Below are 22,832 nucleotides of genomic sequence, written 5' to 3' on the forward strand. Positions count from 1 at the left end.
CCCCCAAAAAAAACTGGATTACTGCATTTGGCTTACCTCATGGCAGCAGAGGTGGCCAAGGTACTCGGAGTATGTACAGTTACTTGTTTAAAGAAATAAAAAAAAGGTGTGGGGGAATATCTTGCTTCTCATAATCTGTTGCTGTCGTCATTAATAGTCCCTGGTTGACATTTCTCCCTACCGTCACTGTCACTGTTTCTTTGTACTAAAATCTTTATTAATCAATTCAACTTTATTTATTATTACTTATGTAACTTTATTTATTACTGCTTATATCTTTTTATTTATGTCTATGTCATTTGGAAAGGTAACCAAGCTTTTTTGTGAAGGTAAGGATTTGAAAGTATATATATCTGCTTTCAAATGTCGCAATTATGCGTAAAACATGGGCAAATAGAAGTAAATATTTGAGCCATGACATTGTTTGTTTGGATCGTTTTTATGCACTTTTGTCCTCTAGAGGGCGTTGCTTAAATTTATAAGAAGGAAAACATTACGTCCTGTTTGTTCCTCCTGAGGACCCGTACGCCTGTACGGCGGGATACCAGCATTTCAAGTACCAAAAGTAGGTGTGCAAAGACTTTGTTTTGTATTCATCAGAAACATAGCAAGCGTCATTTGACCTGGCATAGGGTTATTTAAATTTCTTATGAATCAAAACGCAAATAATATTAGCCGTGCTGACATCTTTGTCATTTGGCTGCTAAAGTGTTAGCGTGGCGTAGCAATAGCATAAGCACTTCGATGGTGTGGAACGGTTGTAACAAACAGTTGCTTTTCATTTGTACTTCAGGATTTGTTCCAAGTCCCTCCAAAAGATGTGTTCTCTGGCTTTGTTTAACCCTCCGCTTCCCCCTGGACAAACGACTCTGTGCGAGACCAACAACGAGCTTCTGACGGGGAGTAACGCGGAGGAGCGGCTGCAGCAGGTCTAACCTAAAAAAACTTTAGACATATCTTTTTTTTCCCCCTCAGAGCTAAAAAGTATTATGATTATATACAAACTCAGCCATTGTTCACTTTAGAATTAAAATAAAATCATGATATTTGCACATGTTGACGATTTTGCTACATATGCCCATTAAACTCTTAGCCAAAACAAGTAAACAACAATAAAACCACTGTGTCGACAACTTACGTGCTTTTTCAAATTTCATGTCAAGCTTTAATGGGGCGAAATTTTCACGTTTGGGCAGACACACCACATCACTATGAAACAGTTTTTAATTTTTCTTCAACCATCCTTCAAGTGAGTCACAGACAGGCCGACTTCATGCGCTTGTTTGATTGGTGAAATAGTCAAATGTCACTTGTGATACCGTTTGATCGGTGAACAGCGCCTGGCGAGAAGTCTCACATGACACACAAATAAATCATTGCACATGTATTGAATTGCAATAAAATAACAAATGGATAAAAATAAAAGCAGCAAATTAAATGTAACTCTATGTCAAGTAAAACACGTGAAGACTGCATCAAAACTACTCTGCTAAGTACATTTTACTCTCCGTTTTTACATAATACATTGTGAACTGCTGCTTGATGTATAAATATCTCATGGTGATACTGTATGCTCACTCCAGGACTCAAGTCCTCTGAGTTTGTACTTCCCCCGAGACTCCCTCAAGCTGCACAGTCGCACTGAGAGCAGCAGCAAGGCGGCCTTCTTGGACCACTCCGAGACTTTGTGGATGAGGAGTGCAGCAGCTTGGTATGCGCATTGCACCCTAAATGCTGACATGACGCAAACATGATTTCAATCAGATGACTCGGCCAAGTGAAGGTTTTATTCCTGTTGTTTTTTTCTTCTGAAGAAGTTGAGTGGATATTGCACAAGTTCAGTCAGGGAAGTGTTTTGTAGGGGAGGAATAAACTATTCAAAACTGTGACAATTATTATGTATGTTAGAAAAGCTTTGTTTGTCTTTCAGGCGTGATGGTGGTTTTACAGGGCTGTTAAATGAAATCGCTAACTCCCACGAAGAGGGTACGTGAGTCATGATGAGTGAGGCGGGACATATTCAGTCATGTATATCTTCGACTCCTTTTTCCACAGTGCCGAAATGGTTGTCTGTGAGTTCTGGTTGCATCCTGGCATTGCTGCAGAAAATCTCCTCTTTTCACAACTCCTTGTTCCCTCATCTCACAGTAAGTGCGATCTTGGATCAATGGATCTTAATGATGTTAGCTGCAAAGCTGAAGTTTGTATCTGTCTTGTGGTCCGCAGTTGAGCAGCGAGGACATGATTGCAGAATTTTCACAAGCGCTTCACTGGTGAGTGAGATGTATGAAGACTCTAGACTTTAGCTCGAGTCAGAAGCATTTCGAATGGACGGATGGGTCACATTAAATTTTTAAGATTTAGCGGATTTAGAAAATGAGTTTAAGAAAAAAATCACTGTTTAAATGTGTAACTGTGTGTAATCGGTACGGTTTGTCAGGTCAGACTGTGTGGTGCGAGCCTTTGCTTGGCATCCTCACACAGATAAATTTGCCGTTGCCCTGCTGGATGACTCAATAAAGATCTACAATCCCCAAAGGTGACAAATCTCCAATGCTTGAAAGATCCTGAGAGACGATGAGGCTTTTCTTCATAAAACCATGCCTTTTGTTTGTTTTAGCGGCACGACTCCAACCCTGAAGCACCGTCTCCAGAGGAGTGTCGCGGCAGTGCAGTGGAAACCGCTGTGTGCGTCTGGACTCGCTGTGGCGTGCCAGAACTGTTTACTGGTCTGGAATGTGGACCCTTGCTCGCTGTCCACCAGGCATGTAAATGAGGGTATCGTGTATTCCTACAACAGCGATAAAGAAGAAGGCCAAAATCATCACTTTTTATTCCCTCAATCATGCTACTTCTGGCAAATAGCACATTGCTTGTTTTTCTTTGTGGTGAAATGCCCCATATGTCTCTGTGAAACAGGCCTTCGTCCGGATGCGCGCAGGTGTTGTCTCATCCCGGCCACTCGCCAGTCACTTCCATTGCTTGGTCACCCAACGGTTCTCTCCTGGTCTCGGCCTCACCGAAGGACACAGCAATGATGGTACAAGGTTTCACCGTAGTTCACAATCATTTGGTGAAAGTGCTAAATTGTCAGTGTGACTTGTTTCAGGTATGGGATGTCGCGGCCGAGAGCTGTGTGCCTCTCCAGCGCGTTGGAGGTGGAGGGGTCAGCTTTCTGTCCTGGTCCACAGATGGGAGCCATCTTCTTGCCTCAACACCATCTGCGCTCTTCAGGTTCAAAATTCAAATCAGTCTCATTTGTAGACTGTCAAGGGTTCAGGGTTAATCAGAGTTAGTTTAAATGTTGATAAGTTATTGGCGTTATATCCTCATCAAATGACGTCTGGTTATTCTTCAGGGTGTGGGAGACCAGGAGATGGACGTGTGAGCGTTGGCCATGTGATAAAGGCCGCTGCCAGGTAAGCATTAGCGCCACATTTCAATCACTCTCATTTCTAGTTTCATTACAGCAAAGCAATTTTTTTTTTCTTCTTTAGTCCGGCTGTTGGAGTCCAGATGGGAGTAGACTTCTATTCACCGTCCAGGGAGAAACTGTTATCTACGCTCTCACCTTCACTGAAACACCAGGTTGCGACATACGTACTATGTACAAAATTGGGATAGTGCCACACAATTTGTCTTTCCAAATCAAATGGAGTACTAAATGTTGGTTCAGAGTCTTGACTTAAGAAAAATGCAAAGTAGCCAAACAAAGTGTGATTTGACTCGACTGTGATTTTATGATAGGGGTCCTCACAGGCACAACCAAAGGGTCACCAGTGGCATCAGTGGTGGCTGACCTATCGCTGACAACCTTTAACACATCCCAGGGAGATGTCACGTAAGAGCTGTCATTTGAAGCAAAAGACAAAAAAAGAAAACCACTATGAAAAATATGATAATGGGAGTTTCTTTGTGCAGTGTCGGTGGAGAGATCCAGTCTCTGACTTGGGATCCGAGAGGAGAAAGACTTGCTGTACTTTTCAAAGGTTTGCTTATCTTCACATTGACTAATTTACAGTACATTCTTGATTTTCATTTTTCTATTTCATTTTATTTTTTATTGATTCAGGCCACATAGCACAGAAAGTCAAGACGATTAGGAAACGGGAGTTTGGGGTTTCAGTCTGAACAGTAATTTTAATCGATGCAAGTTGTACCTGAGTTCTCGACAAGCTATGATAAAAGTGACTTTTAGTCACAAATATGCGAATGAGAAATGTGGAGTATTGTTGACATTACATACAGGAGTTGCTCATTTTTATTGGGCTTCCAGGTGATCCACAACTAGACCGACCGGCAGTCATTCCCGTCTTTAAAACCAGAACAAAGCCCATTTTCGAACTTTTGCCATGGTAGGTGTTTCCATCCGTGGTTGCCTTTCATACTTGTGCGCTGGAGTTTCTTGTTGGCATTTTCAAAGGAAATGCATCCAAATGCTAAAATGGGTTTCTGTTTTCTATCCGTAGCGGTTTTGTTCAAGGGGAGCTTGGTGCCCAACCGAGACTGCTGCAGTTCCACCCGAATTTTCAACACGGAGCTCTGCTCACTGTGGTCAGTAGTCCCCTCGATTTGACTCCTTTTTAGAAAACAATGTGGTGTTTTCTCACCCCAACTGGCTAATGTATGATATCAAATATTTGGCTCCGTAGTGTTGGTCCACTGGAAGAATTACCCACGTGCCTTTCTACTTCCAAAGTGACATCCGTCAATTTAGGATCAATGGCAGTCCGTCGCTACCACGTCCTCAGGAACATTCTACCGACCTCGTCAATCAGTCGCTCTTTACTGAGCTCTTGTCATGACCATCAATCACATCATGTCAGGAATATTTTCCATCAAATTCGTGTCAATAAAATGTATTGAATTCATTTTTAAACTGATTCCTAATGTCAGCTTTTTTTAAATTAGACAAAACTATGGAAAATTCCATTCTGCTACCATAACTTGGGATAAAATGACAAAAGACTATTTGTAACGCTTTTCATTTACCTAGTTCCTATATGGACGCCTCTCACAATTATTTCTCTATATTACATATGATTCTTTAGAGACAACAATCCTTAGCCACGCACTGAAAGCGCTTAAATTCAAATTTGTCGCATTATAAATGTTTCACTTTATAGCTAATGTTAGCTAGTATGATCAAAAGAAAGAGAAAACTTTCCCACGCCTGTGATATTTTTATTGAAAACTCGAAGCAAAAATCAACTTCTTCATTCTGTTTTCCTTTTATTTCCAATTTACATCAATGAGAAGTGTAACAAAATAAAAACAAAACGGATCATAATAAAATTAATTTAAAAAATGTACACACCCTCACGCACACAGAGGCGTCCCACCCTGGTTGTTATTGAGCCACTTGGTTCAGCTTTGGTGTGTGTGGACTTCAGCAGAGGTCTTGAAGTGTCCCCGGTCGCCACCTGTCTTACCCGACGGCCCCCACTTTCTGCAGGGGGGGAGGGGGGGGGGAGTGTGAGCGTGGTGTGAGGCTAGTGGGAAATCGGGCTGGGGTAGAGGAGCATTTGCTACCGACTATTACAGAACTCATAGCACCTTCTGAAGAGAGAGCCACCTGAAGCAAAGGCAGCCGTTTGGATTTGAGATGTGTTTGTAGTCATCTCTACATTTTTGTTTTTCAGCGTGAGGTAGCTTCAAACCATCTGGGTGACTACAAGAAATGGCGAAATTGCTTAGGATTTTTGCAGAGCAAATTTTGCATGAGAGTAATGGGCAGTGAAGGGGTACAAGACTTTGGAACATACACCCCAAATGTGACCTCACTCTCCAAAAAGTGTTAGTGTGCATATAAACACATGTACACACATAATGTGGAAATACACATCAAACCATCTGGTTGCTTATAAACACAGCCCTTTACAACAATAGAACCAAGGCTTTATAATACACAGTAAAGGTTTTGCTCCTGCTCACGATGGACAGGCGTGGAGTACCTGGAATATTTTCAGAATATTTTATTGGTCTACACGGATTCAAAATGCCATATTAGTGTGACAGGAGGGAACAGGGAGGGAGGTGGAGTAGGACTGGGACAGAGGTTGTGCGGCTGTTCTGTAGTGGAAAGGGGCTTGTCGTACTTACAAAGTGAAACCCCTCCAGTCCTACCTCATCTCTGCCCGTTCAAGTGAGACAATAAATAAGTGACATCAAGTCATGTTTCAGTTCTCCACAACTTTTGCTCAGTCCCTCTTCCTCCGGACTCATACCCGTCAACAGTGGGCCATGACTGGAAACATGACTGGATCTCAGGAAGCGTGTTGACAGAGATGTACACTTATTGCCGATGCCCTTCAGTGCTAGCATCCAACTTGGAGAGCACTTTGTTGTGAGATCAATTTTCTTTTCGAATTCCAGTCTTCTTTATTGTGGAATTGTGTGTAGTGTTTCATGGTTGAGTTTACTTCGTTCCTGTTATTCTGGGGGGTTGGGGTCACTGTGATATTCCACTTTACAAGAAGCAGACTGGGCCTACATCCACGCCAAACTCCTGATCCGCTCCTCCGATATCCATAGGAGCAATGTCCACGATAGGCAGACGGGAGGTTTTCTGTGTTTTGTACTCAAAGACAGTTTTGCCCCACCGGCCTGTGTGTTTCTGCAAACGGGGGGAAAAAAAAAACATGTCACTTTCACTCTCGCTTACACTTCACGGAAGGTTGTTTTCTGTCTGGCATCTGCACTCACCTTGCAGCCATCTTCCAACACGCTGTATGTGAAGCGGCTGTTGCCTTCTGCACGGACCTCCACATCGTTGGAGCCCTGCAGCAGCAAAGCCTTCTTCAGGTTGCCTGTGGCCTGATCCATGTAGGCGATGCTGTTCTTGCAGTGGTACGTGAGGTTCTGGGAAGCCTCATTAGAAAGAAGCCTCAAGAAGGTCAGTTGAACACTGGCGGCGTTGGCGGCAGGGCCATCCTGGGCGTAGCTGAACTGTAAACAAACAAGCAGGGGAGATGATTAGCTACTGTCAAGAAATGCCAAAATGATCACGAGGTTGTTCAGGTGCACTCACGTGGAATCCTCCATTCATGGTCTCTCCAAACCAGATGTGCTTGCGATCATTGCTCTTGCTGGTCCACCAGGACTTCTTTGGTATATTGGCAATAGTTGGGTAGACGCAGGTCTCGCCAGTCTCCATGTTGCAAAAGACCTTGATGGCATCAGCTATGCTTCCAATGTTGGGGTCAACCCAGTAGTCACCTTGAGAGATGGAAGAAAGCCGCAGAGTTGAATTGATAAGTTCCGCTATTACTTCAGGTACACGTGGCTAAGAAGCATTTGGCCCCTTTTTTTGGTATGAGTCACTGACAATTTGTATCTTCCTTTTTTATGAGAACCCTAACCCTTAATCCGACCTATCCACCTTTGTTTGTTTCGATTATTATTTGACTTCTCACTGAGGCTGAGAACAGATCCTTGTGGCGCTCCAACATATAGCTGTGTATTTCCCAGAGTGGATCAGATAGAAGCACTGACTAATGCTTGAGTCTTCACAAGTTAGATTTTACCTTTATATCCGATTAGTTTTTATTTCTGTCATATATTTATTCTTCTACGACAGCAAATATACTTACCGCTCTTCCATTCAGGGTGGCATAGTTTGAGGTCTCTGCAAGAGCGAGCGGGGTTCTTCTGGGAGCCGTCGGGGCTGCGCAGGTTCTCAATCTGGTTGTTGAGCGACTTGAGTGTGGAATCAACCTCAACATCGTGCTGTCTCAGGGAACTGGAGGCCTCATCAGCCCTCATGTATCTCAGTGGATCGGGAGACTTCTCAGTCTGACCCAAACCAGCGAAGGCAGACATGTCAATGCCAGGGCCTGGGGGCCCAGGAGGACCAGGGGGTCCAGCGTTTCCAGGAGGACCCTAAAGAATACCCAAAACAGCAAATGAAGGGGAAATACTATGCAAAAGAAATAACATGAAATGAAATTGAGATCTGATTCACGTACGGGTGGGCCACCCTCTCCAGAGCGTCCACGAGGTCCAGGTGGTCCAATGGGGCCAGGCTGTCCGTTAGATCCATCTTTGCCAGCGGGTCCAGTTGGTCCAGGTGGTCCCTAAAGAAATAGCGTTAAGCCAAATGGAAAAGTGGATGATGTAAATGTGATTTCTAAACTTTGCATATTGAGTATAAAACCATCCTTGGTTCAGTGACGACACCCAAAAAGTCCAAAGTATTCAAAATGTACTTTCAGCTTTCCTGTATTACTCCAATCACTTCCAGACCACTTCCCTTATTATGCATGAAGATAATTGATGTGGTGACATTTCCCTTCATTCCTCTTATCATAACCCTTCTGCTTATCTCATCTACAAGAGATATTACAGCCTATTCTGACCCCCCCCCCCCCCCCCAAGAGTGGTTACCCCCTGTCTGTCAACCTCTTTTCCTAATTACAAAATGCCTCCAGTGCTCATCTTATCACATGGACGGGGAATTAAGTCCTCGCACTTTGCTGTCCCCATCTTTGCCAAGTGATTGGAGAATTGCTCAGAGTGCACCCTGTGACCCTCATTACCATCAAATAGCACACGATGGAAAAATGTACGTGACTCATTTTTCACACCTTAGCTCCGTTTGGTCCTGCGGGTCCAGAAGCGCCAGCATCTCCAGCGGGACCCTGTTGGAACAAATGAAACAGATTAAGCAACAAAGTGAATGCAAATTAAAGATGCTCAATGGTTATGAGTTCCTTACAGGAGGTCCAGGAAGACCCTGCAAACCAGTGAAGCCACGGTGACCTTTCTGTCCTCTCTCGCCAGATTCACCACTCTCTCCCTTATCTCCACGTGGTCCTTGGGGTCCCTGGATCGTAGGAGTGATGTCTCAAAATTCATAACTCAAATAAAAGCATCATCTTCACTCTAAAGTAGATTTTCATTTTAGATACTTACAGCCATTCCTCGTGCGCCTGCGAGTCCGGGAGGTCCAGCAGGTCCTTGTGAACCCTAAAGAGAGATGTTCTTTCTTGTTCACATTCAATGTAGTGCATGTCTCCTCTGCTCCTATGCTAGCTTTTTAGAAGTGTCAGTTTTTTCTGTGTTACTCACAGCTTCTCCTCTATCTCCTTGCTTGCCAAGAGGTCCAACAGGGCCAGGGGCACCAGGAGCACCAGGAGCTCCAGGGGCACCAGCAGGACCAGTGTTACCTCGCTCTCCCTATAGGAAGAAGAACTCATTGACTTAGTCGTTCTTGCCATAAAGTTTTTCCAATCCCTTTTTTCTCTCAGATTTGAAGAGCTTGTACTATTTTCTCTGACCTTGATTCCAACAGATCCATCTCTGCCAGGTGGACCATCTGATCCAGGAGTACCCTGAAACACAGATGGATAAACTGAATACAGTATTACCTTTTGTGTATACATATAGATTCACGGAAATTATGTGATTGATATGTCCATCTGTCTCTGTATTTAAGTTCACCTCTCTTCCAGTCTCTCCAGCAGGTCCAGTAAGTCCAGGGGGTCCTACAGGTCCAGGAGGTCCACGGTCACCACCGGAGCCAGGAGATCCTTGTTTACCAGGCTCACCCTTGACACAAAGTGGATATTCATTTTATACTTATTGTTCTTCTTTGGTGCCCCATCGATGTCCCAGAATCATGGTCTCTCTCATGACTTGAGAATATTCATAATTATAAGAACGATATGATTTATAAGATGCAAATCAAAAGAAGAAAAGATTGGGGCAGTGGATGTTGAATAGTTTTAAATGCAACTACTGTATGTAACAGAAAAATCCAGAAGGAATCAATAACTTACAGAAGGTCCAGGAAGACCAGGGAAGCCTCTCTCTCCACGCTGGCCAGGCAAACCAACAATACCACGAGATCCAGCCAAACCCTGAGGCCCTGAAGGTCCGTCAGCACCCTATACAGACAGACAGGATATGAATCTAGTACAGATGCTCTCCTGGCAGTAAGAGTCAGTCGGAAAGGGCAACCCACAGGGGGTCCATCTTCTCCGGGCTCTCCCTTTTCTCCTTGCGCACCAGCAGGTCCTCGAAGACCAGCATCTCCCTGTCTTCCCGGGGCCCCTGCATCACCACGGGCACCCTTTGGTCCGTCTTTACCAGAGGGTCCAGCAGGTCCAACGGAACCAGGGTTACCCTGTGGCAGAGAAAACACCGTTGGTCAAGAAGAGTCATAAACAGAAATTTTGAGATCATTTGGAGATACTTACATTAGGCCCAGGAGCGCCTACTCTACCAGCAGCACCAGGGAAACCAGTGGCACCCTGTCAAAGACAGAACCGCTTGTAAATATAATATATTTTTACATTGCACTTTCACAACTGGTTATTCTGTTTATCCTGTCCTTGTAAAATTTTCTTGAGATGACTTACAGGAGCTCCCTGAGCACCACGTGCTCCTTTAGGACCAGAAACACCAGTTGGGCCCTGACAAAGAGAAACACCACACATAAGTACTGTACTTATAGCTCATATAGAATCATCTTCTGTGGAATCAGATTCAATTTGGGGCTAATTCTGAGTACCCACCACAGGTCCAGGGGCTCCTGATGGTCCCTGAGGCCCGGAAGCACCAGCCTCTCCCTTCTGTCCGCTCTCACCAAGCTCTCCCTTGACTCCAGGCTGACCATCTGCACCCTGTATGTATCATACATGGCAGCAACATTGCTATGTTTGATAAAGAGGACTTTAAGATGAACGTTTCGTGAGATCAAATGTAAAGTAAATGTAAATATACATACAGGAGGTCCAGCAAAACCAGCAGGCCCAGGAGGACCTCCCTCACCACGGTCACCCTGTAAAAGGTTAGAAGAGACTCAATCAGATCAGGCTGAATTGTAACAGGATAATACAAAGCTCACTGATCAAAACAAGCATCTAATGACAACAAGTACAAGCTTACAGGTGCACCACGAACGCCAGGAGCACCAGAAGGTCCTGCAGGTCCATTCTCACCCTGGGTAGAAGAAAAACAGTCAAGCCAATCATAATAACTTGGATAGTATACTATACAAAAGGGTTGATTTCGAATTGTGTCCTATTAGCATAGCAGAAGTAGCACCTTGGCACCATTTGGTCCAGCAGGTCCAGGAGGACCAATAGGACCGGTCAAACCCTGAGGAGGAAGGGAAAGGGCCCGAGTTATTGATGTTCATTAATGTTTAAGATTGAAAAATAATAATTGAAAAGCACAGCATCGTTGTGGACTCACTCTAGAACCATCCTTTCCGGGAGCTCCTTCAGGTCCCTTTGCTCCATTATCACCCTGTTGGACAAAGAAAAAAAATGTTCATCATACATATATGAACATAAGGTAAATGTGAAAGGATTTTTGAACAAGAAGTAAGGACGCACTCTGTCTCCTTTGGCTCCTGGGATTCCGCCGGCTCCTCTCTCTCCGGGCATACCCTGCAGGCCAGGGGGTCCCTGGGGTCCTGCAGCTCCAGCAGGTCCAATGGCTCCCTAAATGACGATCAAGGTAAGGATTTTAATGATGAACAAAAATAGTGGTGGTACAGACTGAGGACACTATTTTAGGTTGTATTCAATAAAAATGTTTTGGATCCTTACTGACCTTGGGTCCATCACTTCCAGGTGTTCCGGGAAGTCCGCGTGGTCCTTGCAGACCCTGAGGACCAGCACCACCCCTCTCTCCAGGGAAACCACGTTCACCCTGTTTGGAAACAGGTACACTGAATTAGCAGGAGCAACACAATCGTTATCATGGCATTTATGTACGATGAAGAGGTAAAGGTGTCGAAATTTTATTTCTCCTTTAAATAACAGAAAATGAAGATTAAAACGTACTCTTGGTCCAACAGCACCAGGAGCTCCACCTTCTCCAGGAACACCCTGTAGAGAGAAACCAAAAAAGTTGCAATGACCACTCTTACAACAACATCACACTTTGTAGTATGGAGATGTTGAACTGAAAAAGTATTCACCTGGTCTCCGGGTTTTCCAGCCTCCCCAGGGGAACCAGTTGGTCCAGGCAGACCCTGTTTGACAAAAAAGGGACATTTTTTTTATATATTGTGTTTATCCATCTTTGTGAGAATAAATATAGTGGTAACTTTTTGAAAACTAAGGTTTTGCAGCAATTTGGGATTGACTGGTACACCTGTACTTGGTTACTATGAAATCACTGTGAGGTTTTGCATCTAGAGCTCCATGTGTATTTCCCTAATGGGTCAACCATACATGTGTAGGATAATAATCAGAGATAAATTCTTAGCTGGGAGGGATATTCATTGTGTTGGTCCTCAATATGATTGTAGGGTTTGATGAAGGAACTAACCTGGAAGCCAGAAGGTCCAGGTGAACCTTGCTCTCCTCTCTCCCCAGCAGGTCCCTGAGAAAAAAATTGGTGTTGGAAAAATAGATAAATAAAAAAAGTAAATATGAAAGACTTTGAAATCCAATCTTGTTCCAATAAGTTCCGCTATTTCATCGATTCTATTGCTGTTCTGAGACATGTAAACAGAACAACAGAAACTAGGTCACCAGTACTTCAACAGCAGCCTAGTTTATTCTGAAAATTAAAATTAGAAAATTAAAAATTAAATTGATCATTTAAAATCCTCTGTAATCCCGCTTTTTTCATCTACAGAAATGTACATCTTTGGGCAAGATTATTGATGTACATCGTGAGATGACAAGTTAAACGTGTTAGCTGGAATAGTCTTGAAGAGATAAGCAATCTAGTAAAGTGAGAGAGAATGACACTTACAGCGGGGCCTGGCGGTCCGGCTGATCCAGTCTCACCATCTTTTCCGGGCAGGCCCTGTTCAGAGAGGAACACTTCAGTTAGCATTTTGCTAATAGAATTTGATAAATCCATCAATGGGCGTGAAGGGCAGGTAGAAAACATTAGCAGTCGAGAAGGAACACTTACTCTCAGACCAGTACGGCCAATAAGACCTTTCTCTCCAGATTTCCCAGGCTCACCCTGTTGAACACAAATCAGACAGCCTTAGAAACATTCTCAATGGGGAAACACAAAAATAACTGAGATTTTTCTAATTCTATCCTGACAAACTTACATTGGCTCCTTTTGGTCCAGGGAATCCCATCACTCCCGGCTGTCCACGGGCTCCCTGAGGACCAGGGGGGCCGGGGCGACCATCCTCACCAGCGGCACCCTGTCATGATCAAATACACAAATGAAAACTGAGAAACAGACTTTGCTGCAGATGAAAAGAAAAACATTAAAGTGTTCTGGCTGGTCAACCATTTTAATTATTTATTCATTATATTGATTATCATGCCTCAAGGAGGAATTCCACTTAGTACTCACAGAAGGTCCAACTTTGCCCTGAGGACCAGTATCTCCAGGACGGCCAGTAAGACCCTGCAAAATGCAAAGCAGTTAGTCAGAGCATTTCAAATGTTTCACTAATTTGTACTGTTGATGTGAGGCAGCACTCACTCTTGCTCCAGGAAGACCAGACTCTCCTGTGCGTCCGGGGTCCCCGGTAGCACCTTTAGGCCCAGCGGCACCAGCAACACCACGGTCACCTGGGGCACCCTGAAGAACATCAAAAGTCACAGTTTAATTACAAGTGTCACCATTCCAGCAGCCAATGCAGCTCAACAACGGACCCACCTTAGCGCCAGCAAGTCCATCTTGACCAGGGAAACCACGGTTCCCAGGAGCTCCCTGGAAGGATTAGCGGCAAAAAGCATCATCAGAATTAGAACAACATAACTATATCAGATTTTCTTGCTAAATGGAGGCAAAGCCTACTCTCTCTCCGGGAGGTCCGAGTGGTCCGGCAGCTCCGGGCTCTCCTCTTGCACCTCTCTTTCCTTCCTCACCAGCTGGGCCAGGTGCACCTAGGGGACCAGCGGGGCCCTGGAAGCATCAGGTTATATTACTATAGCAATTCAATCATGTTGCAATATTTAGTCAAATATAAATCCAAAACCACTTACAAGTTCGCCCTTAGGTCCTGCTTCACCTTTGAATCCGGGAAGACCAGGGTCACCCTAAGCCAGACATGAAAAGGAAGAAGATGAGTAATGGTCAACAACTTTCAGAGCTTTACAAATCACTCAAATGACTCACAGACTGTCCTTTGGGTCCCAGGGGGCCTGTTGCTCCCTGTGGTCCAGGGGGGCCTCGGGGGCCAGGGAAACCAGGGGCACCAGCAATACCAGGACCACCCTTGATAATAATAATAAAAAAAAACAGGACACAACAAAAGTCAAAACTGAGCAAACACACATGCGTCACAATGTTATCAAATTGAGGAGCGTGGACTTACAGCAGATCCTTTGGCTCCAGGAATACCATCAGTTCCAGGGTTACCCTGTTAGGCAGTGATAAAGGACAACATGTCAATCAGATCTTGAGGACAGTTTGAGGTCATTACTGGTGTGGACGATAATAATGACGAACCGATGCTCCAGCAGGTCCAGGAGATCCTGGAGTACCGGCCTCTCCACGGGGACCCTGTTGGCCTTCAGCTCCGCGGGCTCCAGTAGGACCAGCTTCACCCTGCCAGGATACGATGACATTTGTACCTCCACAACAAGCTGTTTTTTAAAACATAAAGTCCACTGGAGGTCTGTACACACCTTGGCTCCTGGAGATCCTGGGAAACCTGGAGCTCCAGCAGGACCAACAGGCCCCTAGAGACAGAAGGGCAACCTTCAGGTTAGTGCTGTGTCATTTAGAATTGAAATAATTTGAATGAGTTAAAAATAAGACATACAGGTGGACCAGCGGGACCGGGCAAGCCATCATTTCCACGAGCGCCCTGTGGAGTTGGAACAGGAAAGTCAGGGAATAGAAAGGAAAGGATGCTTGGACAAAATAAAATAGAGACGAAAACTCACTGCGGCTCCAGCAGCACCGGTGCGTCCCCTCTCGCCTGGCAGACCACGTGGGCCCTGAAATGTTGGAAAATCAAGTCGAATTGAGAATCACCCAAAAAGCATTGAATGAGAATTATCACTAGAGAGAAGCACTCACCATGGGTCCAGGGGCACCATTCTCTCCAGAAGCACCAGACTCTCCCTATTTAAAACAGCCACAAGATTAAAAATCAATCAAATGCAGGGACTGAACGATGAATACAATTTTGAAGCGTTGTTCTCACCTTTGCTCCTGCAGCACCGTTCTCTCCTTTCGCTCCATCTAGACCAGGGTGTCCCTACAGTGAACAGTGACAAGATTGCTCAGACCTCAATGAGGAGCATCACATTGCGGCATAATGCCCTTTTCACGAGGATGTTTTTCATATCAAGGAGTGATGCCCACTTACTCTGTGTCCTTTGATTCCAGGAAGGCCAGGAGTTCCGGGGAATCCACGAGCTCCCTGAAGTGAAAGAATTGAAATTAGATCTCGCTCCAGTTTCCTCGCATGACGTCACCAAGTGATTGAAGTTCATCTCCAACCTGAGGTCCGGCAGGTCCACGCTCACCAGCTTTGCCAGGTTTGCCACTCTCACCCTACAGTGAAACAAGTTGAAGGGTTACAATTGAATGGCAGCAACTGGTAATGACTGTGGTTGAAGGATGAGAATCAACAATGGAATAATATGGAGTGCACTTTTCTGTCCTGTCATATTATGACTGCTGTCTCAAATTTTGAAGATAACATATCCTTACATCACTTCCTGGTTTTCCTGAAGGTCCAGGTGGTCCACGGGGTCCCAATGCTCCCTGTTTTGAAATAAATGGGTAGTGAGCGTCATCTACGAAACAAACTTTAAAAAAATACAAGCATTGCTGATGTAATATTCATCAACCGCTAAACATAATCGTTGGTTATCTCAATTATTAGAGCAATTGTGAGTACTTACAGCTGGACCGGGCTCTCCAGCCTCGCCAGGGGCACCCTGAAAACCTTGTGGCCCCTATGTGAAATATAACATATATATCAGGAAATGTACTTAAGTAAAAGCACATATAGATGATTATTCTTTCCATGATTTGATTTTTGTGCGATGATAAATGCACTTACAGGGGCTCCGCTTGGTCCAGGAGGACCACGGGGACCCATTGGACCCTGCAAGGGAAACATACAGTGGTAAATTAATTTTGTAAAAAGATGGATATAACAGTATTAATGTATTTCGCAAGCACCTTGAGAAGGATGTCATTTTACACTTAAATTAAGTCGCAAAAAATATTGTATGTAATTGTGTGAAATGAATTATGTGTAAAATCCGCAATTGTACATTAATACAAAAAAATAGACAAGAATCTGTGTATGATTATGACGTTGGCCGCAAGAGGGCAGCATTTCAAACATTTCATTCAGCATGTCGCCTTGACGTTGGAACTGAGCGCAAAACAGGATGCACATGTACCATCGGTCCCTGCATCACTCCCATCTGAGCACCTCCGGCCTTCTCATCAAAGCCTGTAGACATCTGTGCAGCAAAGTTCTGGAAAAAAAAAAGTTTTACACCAAAGGTACACTCACCGTGGCTTTATTCCAAGTAACACATGCCAGCCCCAAGCTAAACAAAAGCACCCTTTGAAAAGACATTTTCTTCCCATTTGCACAGAAAACAGTCATGGGATTGAAATATTGGCAACATGGATTAAGACTCACCCCTCCAAGTCCAGGGGGTCCAGCTGGACCAGCTGGGCCAGGGGGTCCGGGGTTTCCGGGAATCCCAGGCTCTCCATCCCTTCCACGAGGTCCAGCGTTTCCCTTGGGAGGAAAAGGTATTACATTAGCCTTCAGTCACAGGTCATGTATTGAAGAAAAGACAAAGCTAGTGCTAAGTTAGTATTTCTATTGTTTTCTGAAGTCACAAAAAATGAACCAAAATTTGAATAAATTATATTATTTTAATCATTTTATTTCAGGGGTAGAATTGAATGATCTGTTCAACTAAGTATGTAGTCGATTTTAGCAAAGGAACCCCAAGCCCCCCAAAAAATCAATATACTTATCCGTAGTGTGTCAGTATTTGCGTAAACAAGATAATAATATTACACTTGATTTTTTTTTTTTTTTTTTTTTATCTCCTACCTTGTCACCCTTTGCACCAGCCGGTCCACGTACTCCCTGGTCACCTGGGGGGCCCTGCGAGAACAAAATAGTTCAACTCAGCAGCTTTCCAAGTTTGGCCAACACTTGCTCAGGCCAGCAAGAAACAGCTTTTAGCAGCCTACAATAAGGCCAAAAGATCATGATATTTACCATAGGGCCTGCTGGTCCTCTTGGTCCTACAACCTGCAGACAGAAAAAAAAATTGTTACAAATGGACAGTAAGCAGTCCTTTGTCTAACAGCAACAACATGATGGAGATATGATTGGACAAGCCAAGTTTGGCTAAAAACATCACCTTTGCATGACCTCTGCTTGAACTGACTTCACCTGACGTGTGTGCGTGTGTGCTATGAAGCTGCTGAGAGGATCTAAGAGGATTTGATGGGGTTCACTGCGTTCAAAGAATGTTGGATTTTGCTCATTTATAGAGTAACAAGGCCCCCATGTAGATAACCCGTAATGATCATAAGCCCCTTTAGGGGGGCTTATTGAGCACTACAGGGATAAAGAAAGGGACTTTATGTGGATGATGAAATGAAAGGGCATAATGGGACATTAAGGTGAGTCACTTTGAAATCTTTAAGAGGTACAGGATCCATTGTTAGTCCAAACAATTGTTCTTTCGTGTGCTATTATCCTGTTTTATAAATTGCATTTCAGCCTCCAAAAGGATTTACTTACATCTGCAATATCACCTGGTTCACCTTTTTGACCCTGGTTGATAGAAAAAACACTGTTAATAAGCTAAAACTCAAGTTTAGAGAAATAAGAAAACTTCATATTGAATTTTCCCAGTGGCTCACCCTAGCGCTGATCGTCTCTGTTGGCGATGGGTGGGTGATGGGAAAGGAAAAAACAACATATTTAAAAGCATTTCAAGACATTTTATGGGTTATCTTAAAATTAAATTCTACTGTTGAATTTGAAGGGAGGAGAAATGATCAAATATATCATGATGCTATAGTGACCAAACCCACAGGCCAAAAACCCATCTTGGTTAGTGGAGCTGAAGCAAAAGCAAGCATGCAATGTGATGTGATGATGATGAAGACGAATTATGATGGTGGATTTGGCTTCTTTAAGATAAAAGATGCCAATAGATGGCATCACTTCACTCCAACCTTTCAATCATGGTCAGGTTCGATTAGAACCTTGGCAGAATACCTCTGAGCTTTGTTTGGGTTTGATATAAATATAGACCACTTTGACATCACACTGCAGAATTAATACAGTGTGGAACACGACTGTAGTGATTAATTTGGACTTTAACTCATTCACCAGTTAGAATCGACGTCTATGTCCGTCAGTGGCAGTGAATGCATGTGGATCCAATTTAAGTGAACTGTTCAAAACGAGTGATTCAAAAATGACACGAGTGCTAATCACGCAGCCAGTATGGATCATGCAGAATTCCCCATTGGGTAGCGTTAGCAAGGGTGAGACAAGCGGAAAGAGTAATTTATTTATTTATGGCTAGGTGAATAAATAAATTACAACCAAAGGGGGCACTGGCATCATCAGGGCACATGGGGCAGCACTCTCCAGGTGGGATGACAGGGTAGGCACACTCCTTCATCTCCTCGCAGATTATCTCATCACACAGAACCGCGCCGCTGTCACACACACAGATTCGGCACGGCTCTGGCTTCCACACATCCTTATCGTGATACAGATGGCCGTCCTGGATGCAGCCGTCTGCCGCCTCTGTTGTGACCAGCAGGGCGTGTGTGGAAGGGGTAAGGGGGGAGGGAGGGGGGGGAGGCAATGAAACAGTTCCAGAGAAAGTTAGGAGAAGTTTTAGCTTTTTAGATGCGCATTTGTTGTTTAGAAATTGCTTGGGAAAAGGAGGATGTGAGGTGGCAGGGGCATCATCAGGGTGAGATGGAAGGTGCGTGGTTTGTAAGTCACACAGGTAGACAATGGTGTCCCTGAGTCTGTAACAATTCAAAGCATTGCAAGGTGTACAAAGTTAAAACAGTAAAAGAGATTCAATCGTGTGATTGAATGATTTGAATGACATTTGCTTCAACTAGTGCTGCGGTGACCCACAAACACAAGTTTGAATTTTATTTCACAAACTTACAAAAGCTAAAACTTGGCATTTAAGTTGCTGTGTCCAAAGCTGGAGTGAATATATATATATTTTTAATGTGTACAGTACCCAACGTGTTGGGCCTCTACTGGAGCTATGAATGAAACGCTCTTTCAGGAACACTGTGCCCAATTGACAAGCTGCTGCCTTAGGTAAACAGCGGGGTCTCTAAAAATTCTCCATCTGGACCACATAGTGGCGTCAAGCACCCGGACAAACACGCCGGCAACTTAAGAAAGCCTGATTTGTTTGTCTGGCCAACTGCTAACTGCAGCTATTTGCTTTTTAGGAGTATTTGAGGTGTTGAAGCACAGCATGAAAGTTGCCATCTACTCCCCAGCCAAAATTCAGAATGGAGAAAAATGCACTGAGCTATAAATTGTGTCTTTTATCCGTCGGCTTCCCACTCAATTCATAACCGCCACTGACTTGCTGCTCCCCTTTGAGCCTGCTAGGCTGAGGTCACACACACATTGTTGAACCCTGACATTTCCCATCACGACAACCATCATTTTTGCTCCCAAACTGAACCTTCCTGACTCTCCAATTCCATTCATAGCTAAGCATCCTTGCTGTAACTTTTAAACCCAATAGACAGGTGTCCCCTTCTGAGGCAGCAGAGTACAACCTTGAAGAATTTGGGAATTTTATCTGTACAGTCGGCACTGGGCGAGTACAAATGAGCACTTGTTCACCTGCTCGGCCATCCCGCACACACAGACCTTGACATCCTCACCGAAGTTACAGAAGAAAAAACGGAATACCCCCCTCCCCTACAAAATCACAGTATTTCACATCGTACTGCAGACTTCAATCGTCTCGTAACTCCTTGTCCAAAAGAGATGCTCGTCATCATGTTTTTTCTCTGTAAAAACAAAAGTTACAAAAAGAAGAAAGAAAAGTGGACTACTTACGGCCCTCCTCTTGCTGACATCTGACGGCAGCCAGTAAAATAAGTTGGGATGCTACAAGTAGCAGAAGAGTCCTTGAATCCACAAAGCTGAACATGTCTAAATGTTAGACATGCAATAGCTCGGGTGAGAAATGAAGGGATGGAGGAGACGTTGAGTCACTTGTGTGTTGAATGTGTGTTCCCAGAGACGAAAGGCACCATGCAGTCAAACCCTCCAAAGACTAAGTGGAATCCAACGCGGGGCCCCAGCTGGCACTCTGCACCCACCGCGTCAGGGCAAGCACCGCGGTTTTATGTCCAAGGTGTCTTGCATGGATCTTCGTATATTCCAAAATGCCAGTCCTTCCCCCAGGCCCCCTGTCGAGCTGAAACCTGAACCTCATATCCCTCCCTCAATTCAGCACCGTCTACTCTCCCAGGGATTTTTTTTTTTTTTTTTTCTGCAATTCCTTCTTCCCTTGACCCGTTTGGCCTGGCCAAGAGATGCACCTTCACTTGCAGCCGATGTGGACGGCGGAGTGCAGACCTTTTGCGATATCAACTCCAGTACAACAAACTTGAAGGACGGGTATTCTCAAATTTGTTAGTACCTATGAAATATTGAGTACATCGAATAAAATTGAATTTCTGGCTTGAACCAAGCCATGGGTCGGCAGGGTTGATTGTTACGTCTGTGGATTACGGATTCAACTTTTAGACAATGTGTTCAACTGGTCATTGTGTTGTTCACGGTCCAGTCCAACTTTCTGTAACATCGTTATGTTTGGACGGAGGCAATTAACAGGAAGTTGTGATGAACAGTAAAACATTCTGTGAGGAACTCATTGATGAGGTTTGACCACATCTTGCGGAAACATTTTGCTTCATTTTTTTCGAAGATTTGAATCAGATTTGAATTTGAATCAGCTGGCGCATGATTTAGCATCTTGCCTCTTACATTTCTGTCACTATTGTATTTTGCGAAGCTGCAAGGTGATGAAACGTCCGCGTGATCGTTATCGCAAAGCGCCGTGTTAGCTCGGGCCAGGTGAGCAAGCTTGAAAGCGGGTCTTTGTCAGGCAGAGAGGCCGCGTAATTCCAGGGTTGTGACCTTCTGGCATGCGCCGTCATTCCACATGAAGCAAAGAAAGATTTGGACTGGATATCCTCGCTCCGGTTAAACAGTTTTATGGGACACCGTAGCCTGGTTCACAGCTTACAAATCCACAACAACTAATGTGCTTTAGCTATGTGGTTTAATTAATTCAAAAATGATAATGAGGTGCGCTTGGGTAACATTTCAGGAGTTTCTCAGCTGAATTGGCAATCATAAACTGTGTCATGTAAAAAAAAAAAAAAACATCAGTTCAAATCTCCGTATCGACCAAGCAGTAAACTCATAGCACAAATGTAATATCCCAAAGAACGGAGAGAATCTATTTCAGAATGCAACCCTAATGCAACAACAGCCATAATGCTAAATGCGAATCATATGCAACCTAAAGAGGGAGCATTATAATAATGTACTATTAAAAGTTAATTTTTTAATTTCATTTCTCCACATCCTTTCTCTGTGCTGCTCTGACTGTACACTGCCTTCTGCCATCCCCCAGCATGCACAATAGGCCTCTGTGTGCACGGCGGCCCGCGGAATGCTGCGAGATGGCAAGGCGGTGGGATAGCTGCATGGTGAGGATGGGGGTTGGTGGGTGGATGGGTGAGGAAGGGTGTGCAAGCGGAATGGATTTAGAAGAAGGGAGGGGGGCCTCCTTAGGAGGTAGGGGAAGAGATGGCGGCGGCCTGAGGGTGGGGTGACGGGGATGTGATGGTGGGTGGGTGGTGATCTTTCACGACTGTACTGCTGCGCACAGGCTCCAGGGGTCTACAGGGTGTCTAGGTTTCGGGATAACGGCCACAGAGCAATGAGGTGCTGCGCATCGGAGCTATTGGCTCATGCACTATACACATGGCCGTAGGGGTGTATCATGATAAATGTGACCAATAGACTCTTATGTCAATTTAAGCTTTTTGGAGGGGAAATGGATTTCAAACAGAAACTGCAAAAATAAAAATACATAGACATTTTTTTTAATTGATTTTTGACTCTGATGTGAAACCAGCTTCAGCACAATATGTCTCTGAAGCAAAGTTAGTCAGTTAGTTAGTTTGTTTGTTAATTAGTTAGTTAGCTAGCTAACTCGCTCACTTGCTCGTTAATTAATGCCTGTAAAGAATGATCAATTGAATATGTTGTTGTTAAATGTGGAAATGTGAATTATTGAAGGATTCTCTGATGCTCTCTGAAATTCTGTATTCATTGCACATATGTATTCTAATGGAGCATACGTTTTTCAAAGGCCAGGTTGATGTATGCATGGACTACAGTCTGAACGAAGTGTCAGTCAATCACAGGCAGACGGACAGTTACACTCACATTAACACATGGACTTCAGCCTTGAGTACCACGGCATTATGTGACTGCTGCGTTAAGGTAACTGAGTGGCCAGCAGGTAAGATAGTTCAGAAGGTAGGTAAGAAGATAGCTTGTGCTTCAAACAACAAAGAGATACAGTATGTAAACTATAATACAAAATGTTATCTGTTTGTTAATGAGTAAATATGGTATAATGTACACGGTATTGTGCTAACAGACTTTAATCCTTAGCTAATGCCCAACGTTGGGCTGAGGCCACTAAAGCAACTCCTCAGCCAGTCTTCACTTTCCTGAGCCTGAATCAAAGCCTCGGGTCCGGTATGCTCCTTTTCCTGTGTGAGGTGTAGGGGGAAGAGGTTAAGTTTGTGCAGTCTCGGTGAGTGTAGCGAGGGGGGCTTTCTCACACAAGATG

The 22,832-nt window shown here is 44.2% G+C and overlaps 2 protein-coding genes and 1 long non-coding RNA gene across 5 annotated transcripts; 2 read left to right on the forward strand and 1 right to left on the reverse strand.

Annotated features, from left to right (window-relative positions):
* The first annotated feature begins 458 nt into the window (after nucleotides 1–458).
* aaas (aladin WD repeat nucleoporin) lies at nucleotides 459–4,879 on the forward strand. Of its 2 annotated transcripts, none has more exons than XM_088366667.1 (17): nucleotides 459–565; nucleotides 794–929; nucleotides 1,584–1,711; nucleotides 1,931–1,986; nucleotides 2,056–2,147; nucleotides 2,227–2,273; nucleotides 2,441–2,539; nucleotides 2,621–2,764; nucleotides 2,920–3,040; nucleotides 3,110–3,234; nucleotides 3,359–3,419; nucleotides 3,498–3,588; nucleotides 3,748–3,841; nucleotides 3,922–3,989; nucleotides 4,277–4,355; nucleotides 4,470–4,554; nucleotides 4,653–4,879. In XM_088366667.1, the coding sequence occupies exons 2-17, from the start codon at nucleotides 819–821 to the stop codon at nucleotides 4,803–4,805; spliced, it is 1,554 nt and encodes a 517-aa protein (XP_088222793.1). In that variant the 5' UTR covers nucleotides 459–565; nucleotides 794–818; the 3' UTR covers nucleotides 4,806–4,879. The 2 variants fall into 2 exon arrangements, with proteins under 2 accessions (XP_088222793.1, XP_088222802.1); XM_088366676.1 differs by having other exon boundaries at nucleotides 523–569.
* Nucleotides 4,880–5,960: 1,081 nt separating this feature from the next.
* Nucleotides 5,961–20,343, reverse strand: LOC148402183 (uncharacterized). Of its 2 annotated transcripts, XM_088366659.1 has the most exons (54): nucleotides 20,009–20,343; nucleotides 18,497–18,706; nucleotides 17,806–17,812; nucleotides 17,684–17,735; nucleotides 17,153–17,185; nucleotides 16,982–17,035; nucleotides 16,556–16,657; nucleotides 16,308–16,385; nucleotides 15,959–16,003; nucleotides 15,798–15,851; nucleotides 15,604–15,657; nucleotides 15,391–15,444; nucleotides 15,257–15,310; nucleotides 15,092–15,145; nucleotides 14,965–15,009; nucleotides 14,829–14,882; nucleotides 14,705–14,749; nucleotides 14,568–14,621; nucleotides 14,389–14,487; nucleotides 14,255–14,299; nucleotides 14,056–14,154; nucleotides 13,923–13,976; nucleotides 13,735–13,842; nucleotides 13,594–13,647; nucleotides 13,417–13,515; nucleotides 13,285–13,338; nucleotides 13,031–13,129; nucleotides 12,883–12,936; nucleotides 12,718–12,771; nucleotides 12,286–12,339; nucleotides 11,933–11,986; nucleotides 11,796–11,840; nucleotides 11,563–11,661; nucleotides 11,343–11,450; nucleotides 11,200–11,253; nucleotides 11,050–11,103; nucleotides 10,891–10,944; nucleotides 10,730–10,783; nucleotides 10,518–10,625; nucleotides 10,362–10,415; nucleotides 10,200–10,253; nucleotides 9,965–10,126; nucleotides 9,780–9,887; nucleotides 9,442–9,549; nucleotides 9,279–9,332; nucleotides 9,070–9,177; nucleotides 8,914–8,967; nucleotides 8,717–8,824; nucleotides 8,586–8,639; nucleotides 7,968–8,075; nucleotides 7,593–7,881; nucleotides 7,031–7,218; nucleotides 6,706–6,948; nucleotides 5,961–6,616 (listed from the first exon to the last, which is right to left on the reverse strand). In XM_088366659.1, the coding sequence occupies exons 1-54, from the start codon at nucleotides 20,100–20,102 to the stop codon at nucleotides 6,470–6,472; spliced, it is 4,485 nt and encodes a 1,494-aa protein (XP_088222785.1). In that variant the 5' UTR covers nucleotides 20,103–20,343; the 3' UTR covers nucleotides 5,961–6,469. The 2 variants fall into 2 exon arrangements, with proteins under 2 accessions (XP_088222785.1, XP_088222777.1); XM_088366651.1 differs by lacking the exon at nucleotides 18,497–18,706 and having other exon boundaries at nucleotides 17,684–17,716; nucleotides 17,806–17,822; nucleotides 20,009–20,342.
* LOC148402184 (uncharacterized) lies at nucleotides 9,123–11,379 on the forward strand. Its single transcript, XR_015855352.1, has 3 exons — nucleotides 9,123–10,441; nucleotides 10,523–10,627; nucleotides 10,732–11,379. It is a non-coding gene; the product is annotated as an uncharacterized LOC148402184 (long non-coding RNA).
* Nucleotides 20,344–22,832: the final 2,489 nt, after the last annotated feature.

The sequence above is a fragment of the Syngnathus floridae genome, chromosome 2 (assembly GCF_059516105.1).
Source record: "Syngnathus floridae isolate MCC-2025c chromosome 2, RoL_Sflo_1.0, whole genome shotgun sequence".
Lineage (NCBI taxonomy): Eukaryota > Metazoa > Chordata > Actinopteri > Syngnathiformes > Syngnathidae > Syngnathus > Syngnathus floridae.

Coding starts and splice junctions, on each gene's coding strand:
- LOC148402183 (XM_088366659.1), bottom strand. CDS start 20,102: ATGTTCAGCTTTGTGGATTCAAGGACTCTTCTGCTACTTGTAGCATCC. Junction 15,010..15,091: donor ACGGTGCTGCAGGAGCAAAG/GTGAGAACAACG, acceptor TGTTTTAAATAG/GGAGAGTCTGGTGCTTCTGG. Junction 14,155..14,254: donor CTGGAGCCAAAGGATCTGCT/GTAAGTCCACGC, acceptor ATTATTATCAAG/GGTGGTCCTGGTATTGCTGG.
- aaas (XM_088366667.1), top strand. CDS start 819: ATGTGTTCTCTGGCTTTGTTTAACCCTCCGCTTCCCCCTGGACAAACG. Junction 3,589..3,747: donor CACCTTCACTGAAACACCAG/GTTGCGACATAC, acceptor ATTTTATGATAG/GGGTCCTCACAGGCACAACC. Junction 3,842..3,921: donor ACATCCCAGGGAGATGTCAC/GTAAGAGCTGTC, acceptor TTCTTTGTGCAG/TGTCGGTGGAGAGATCCAGT.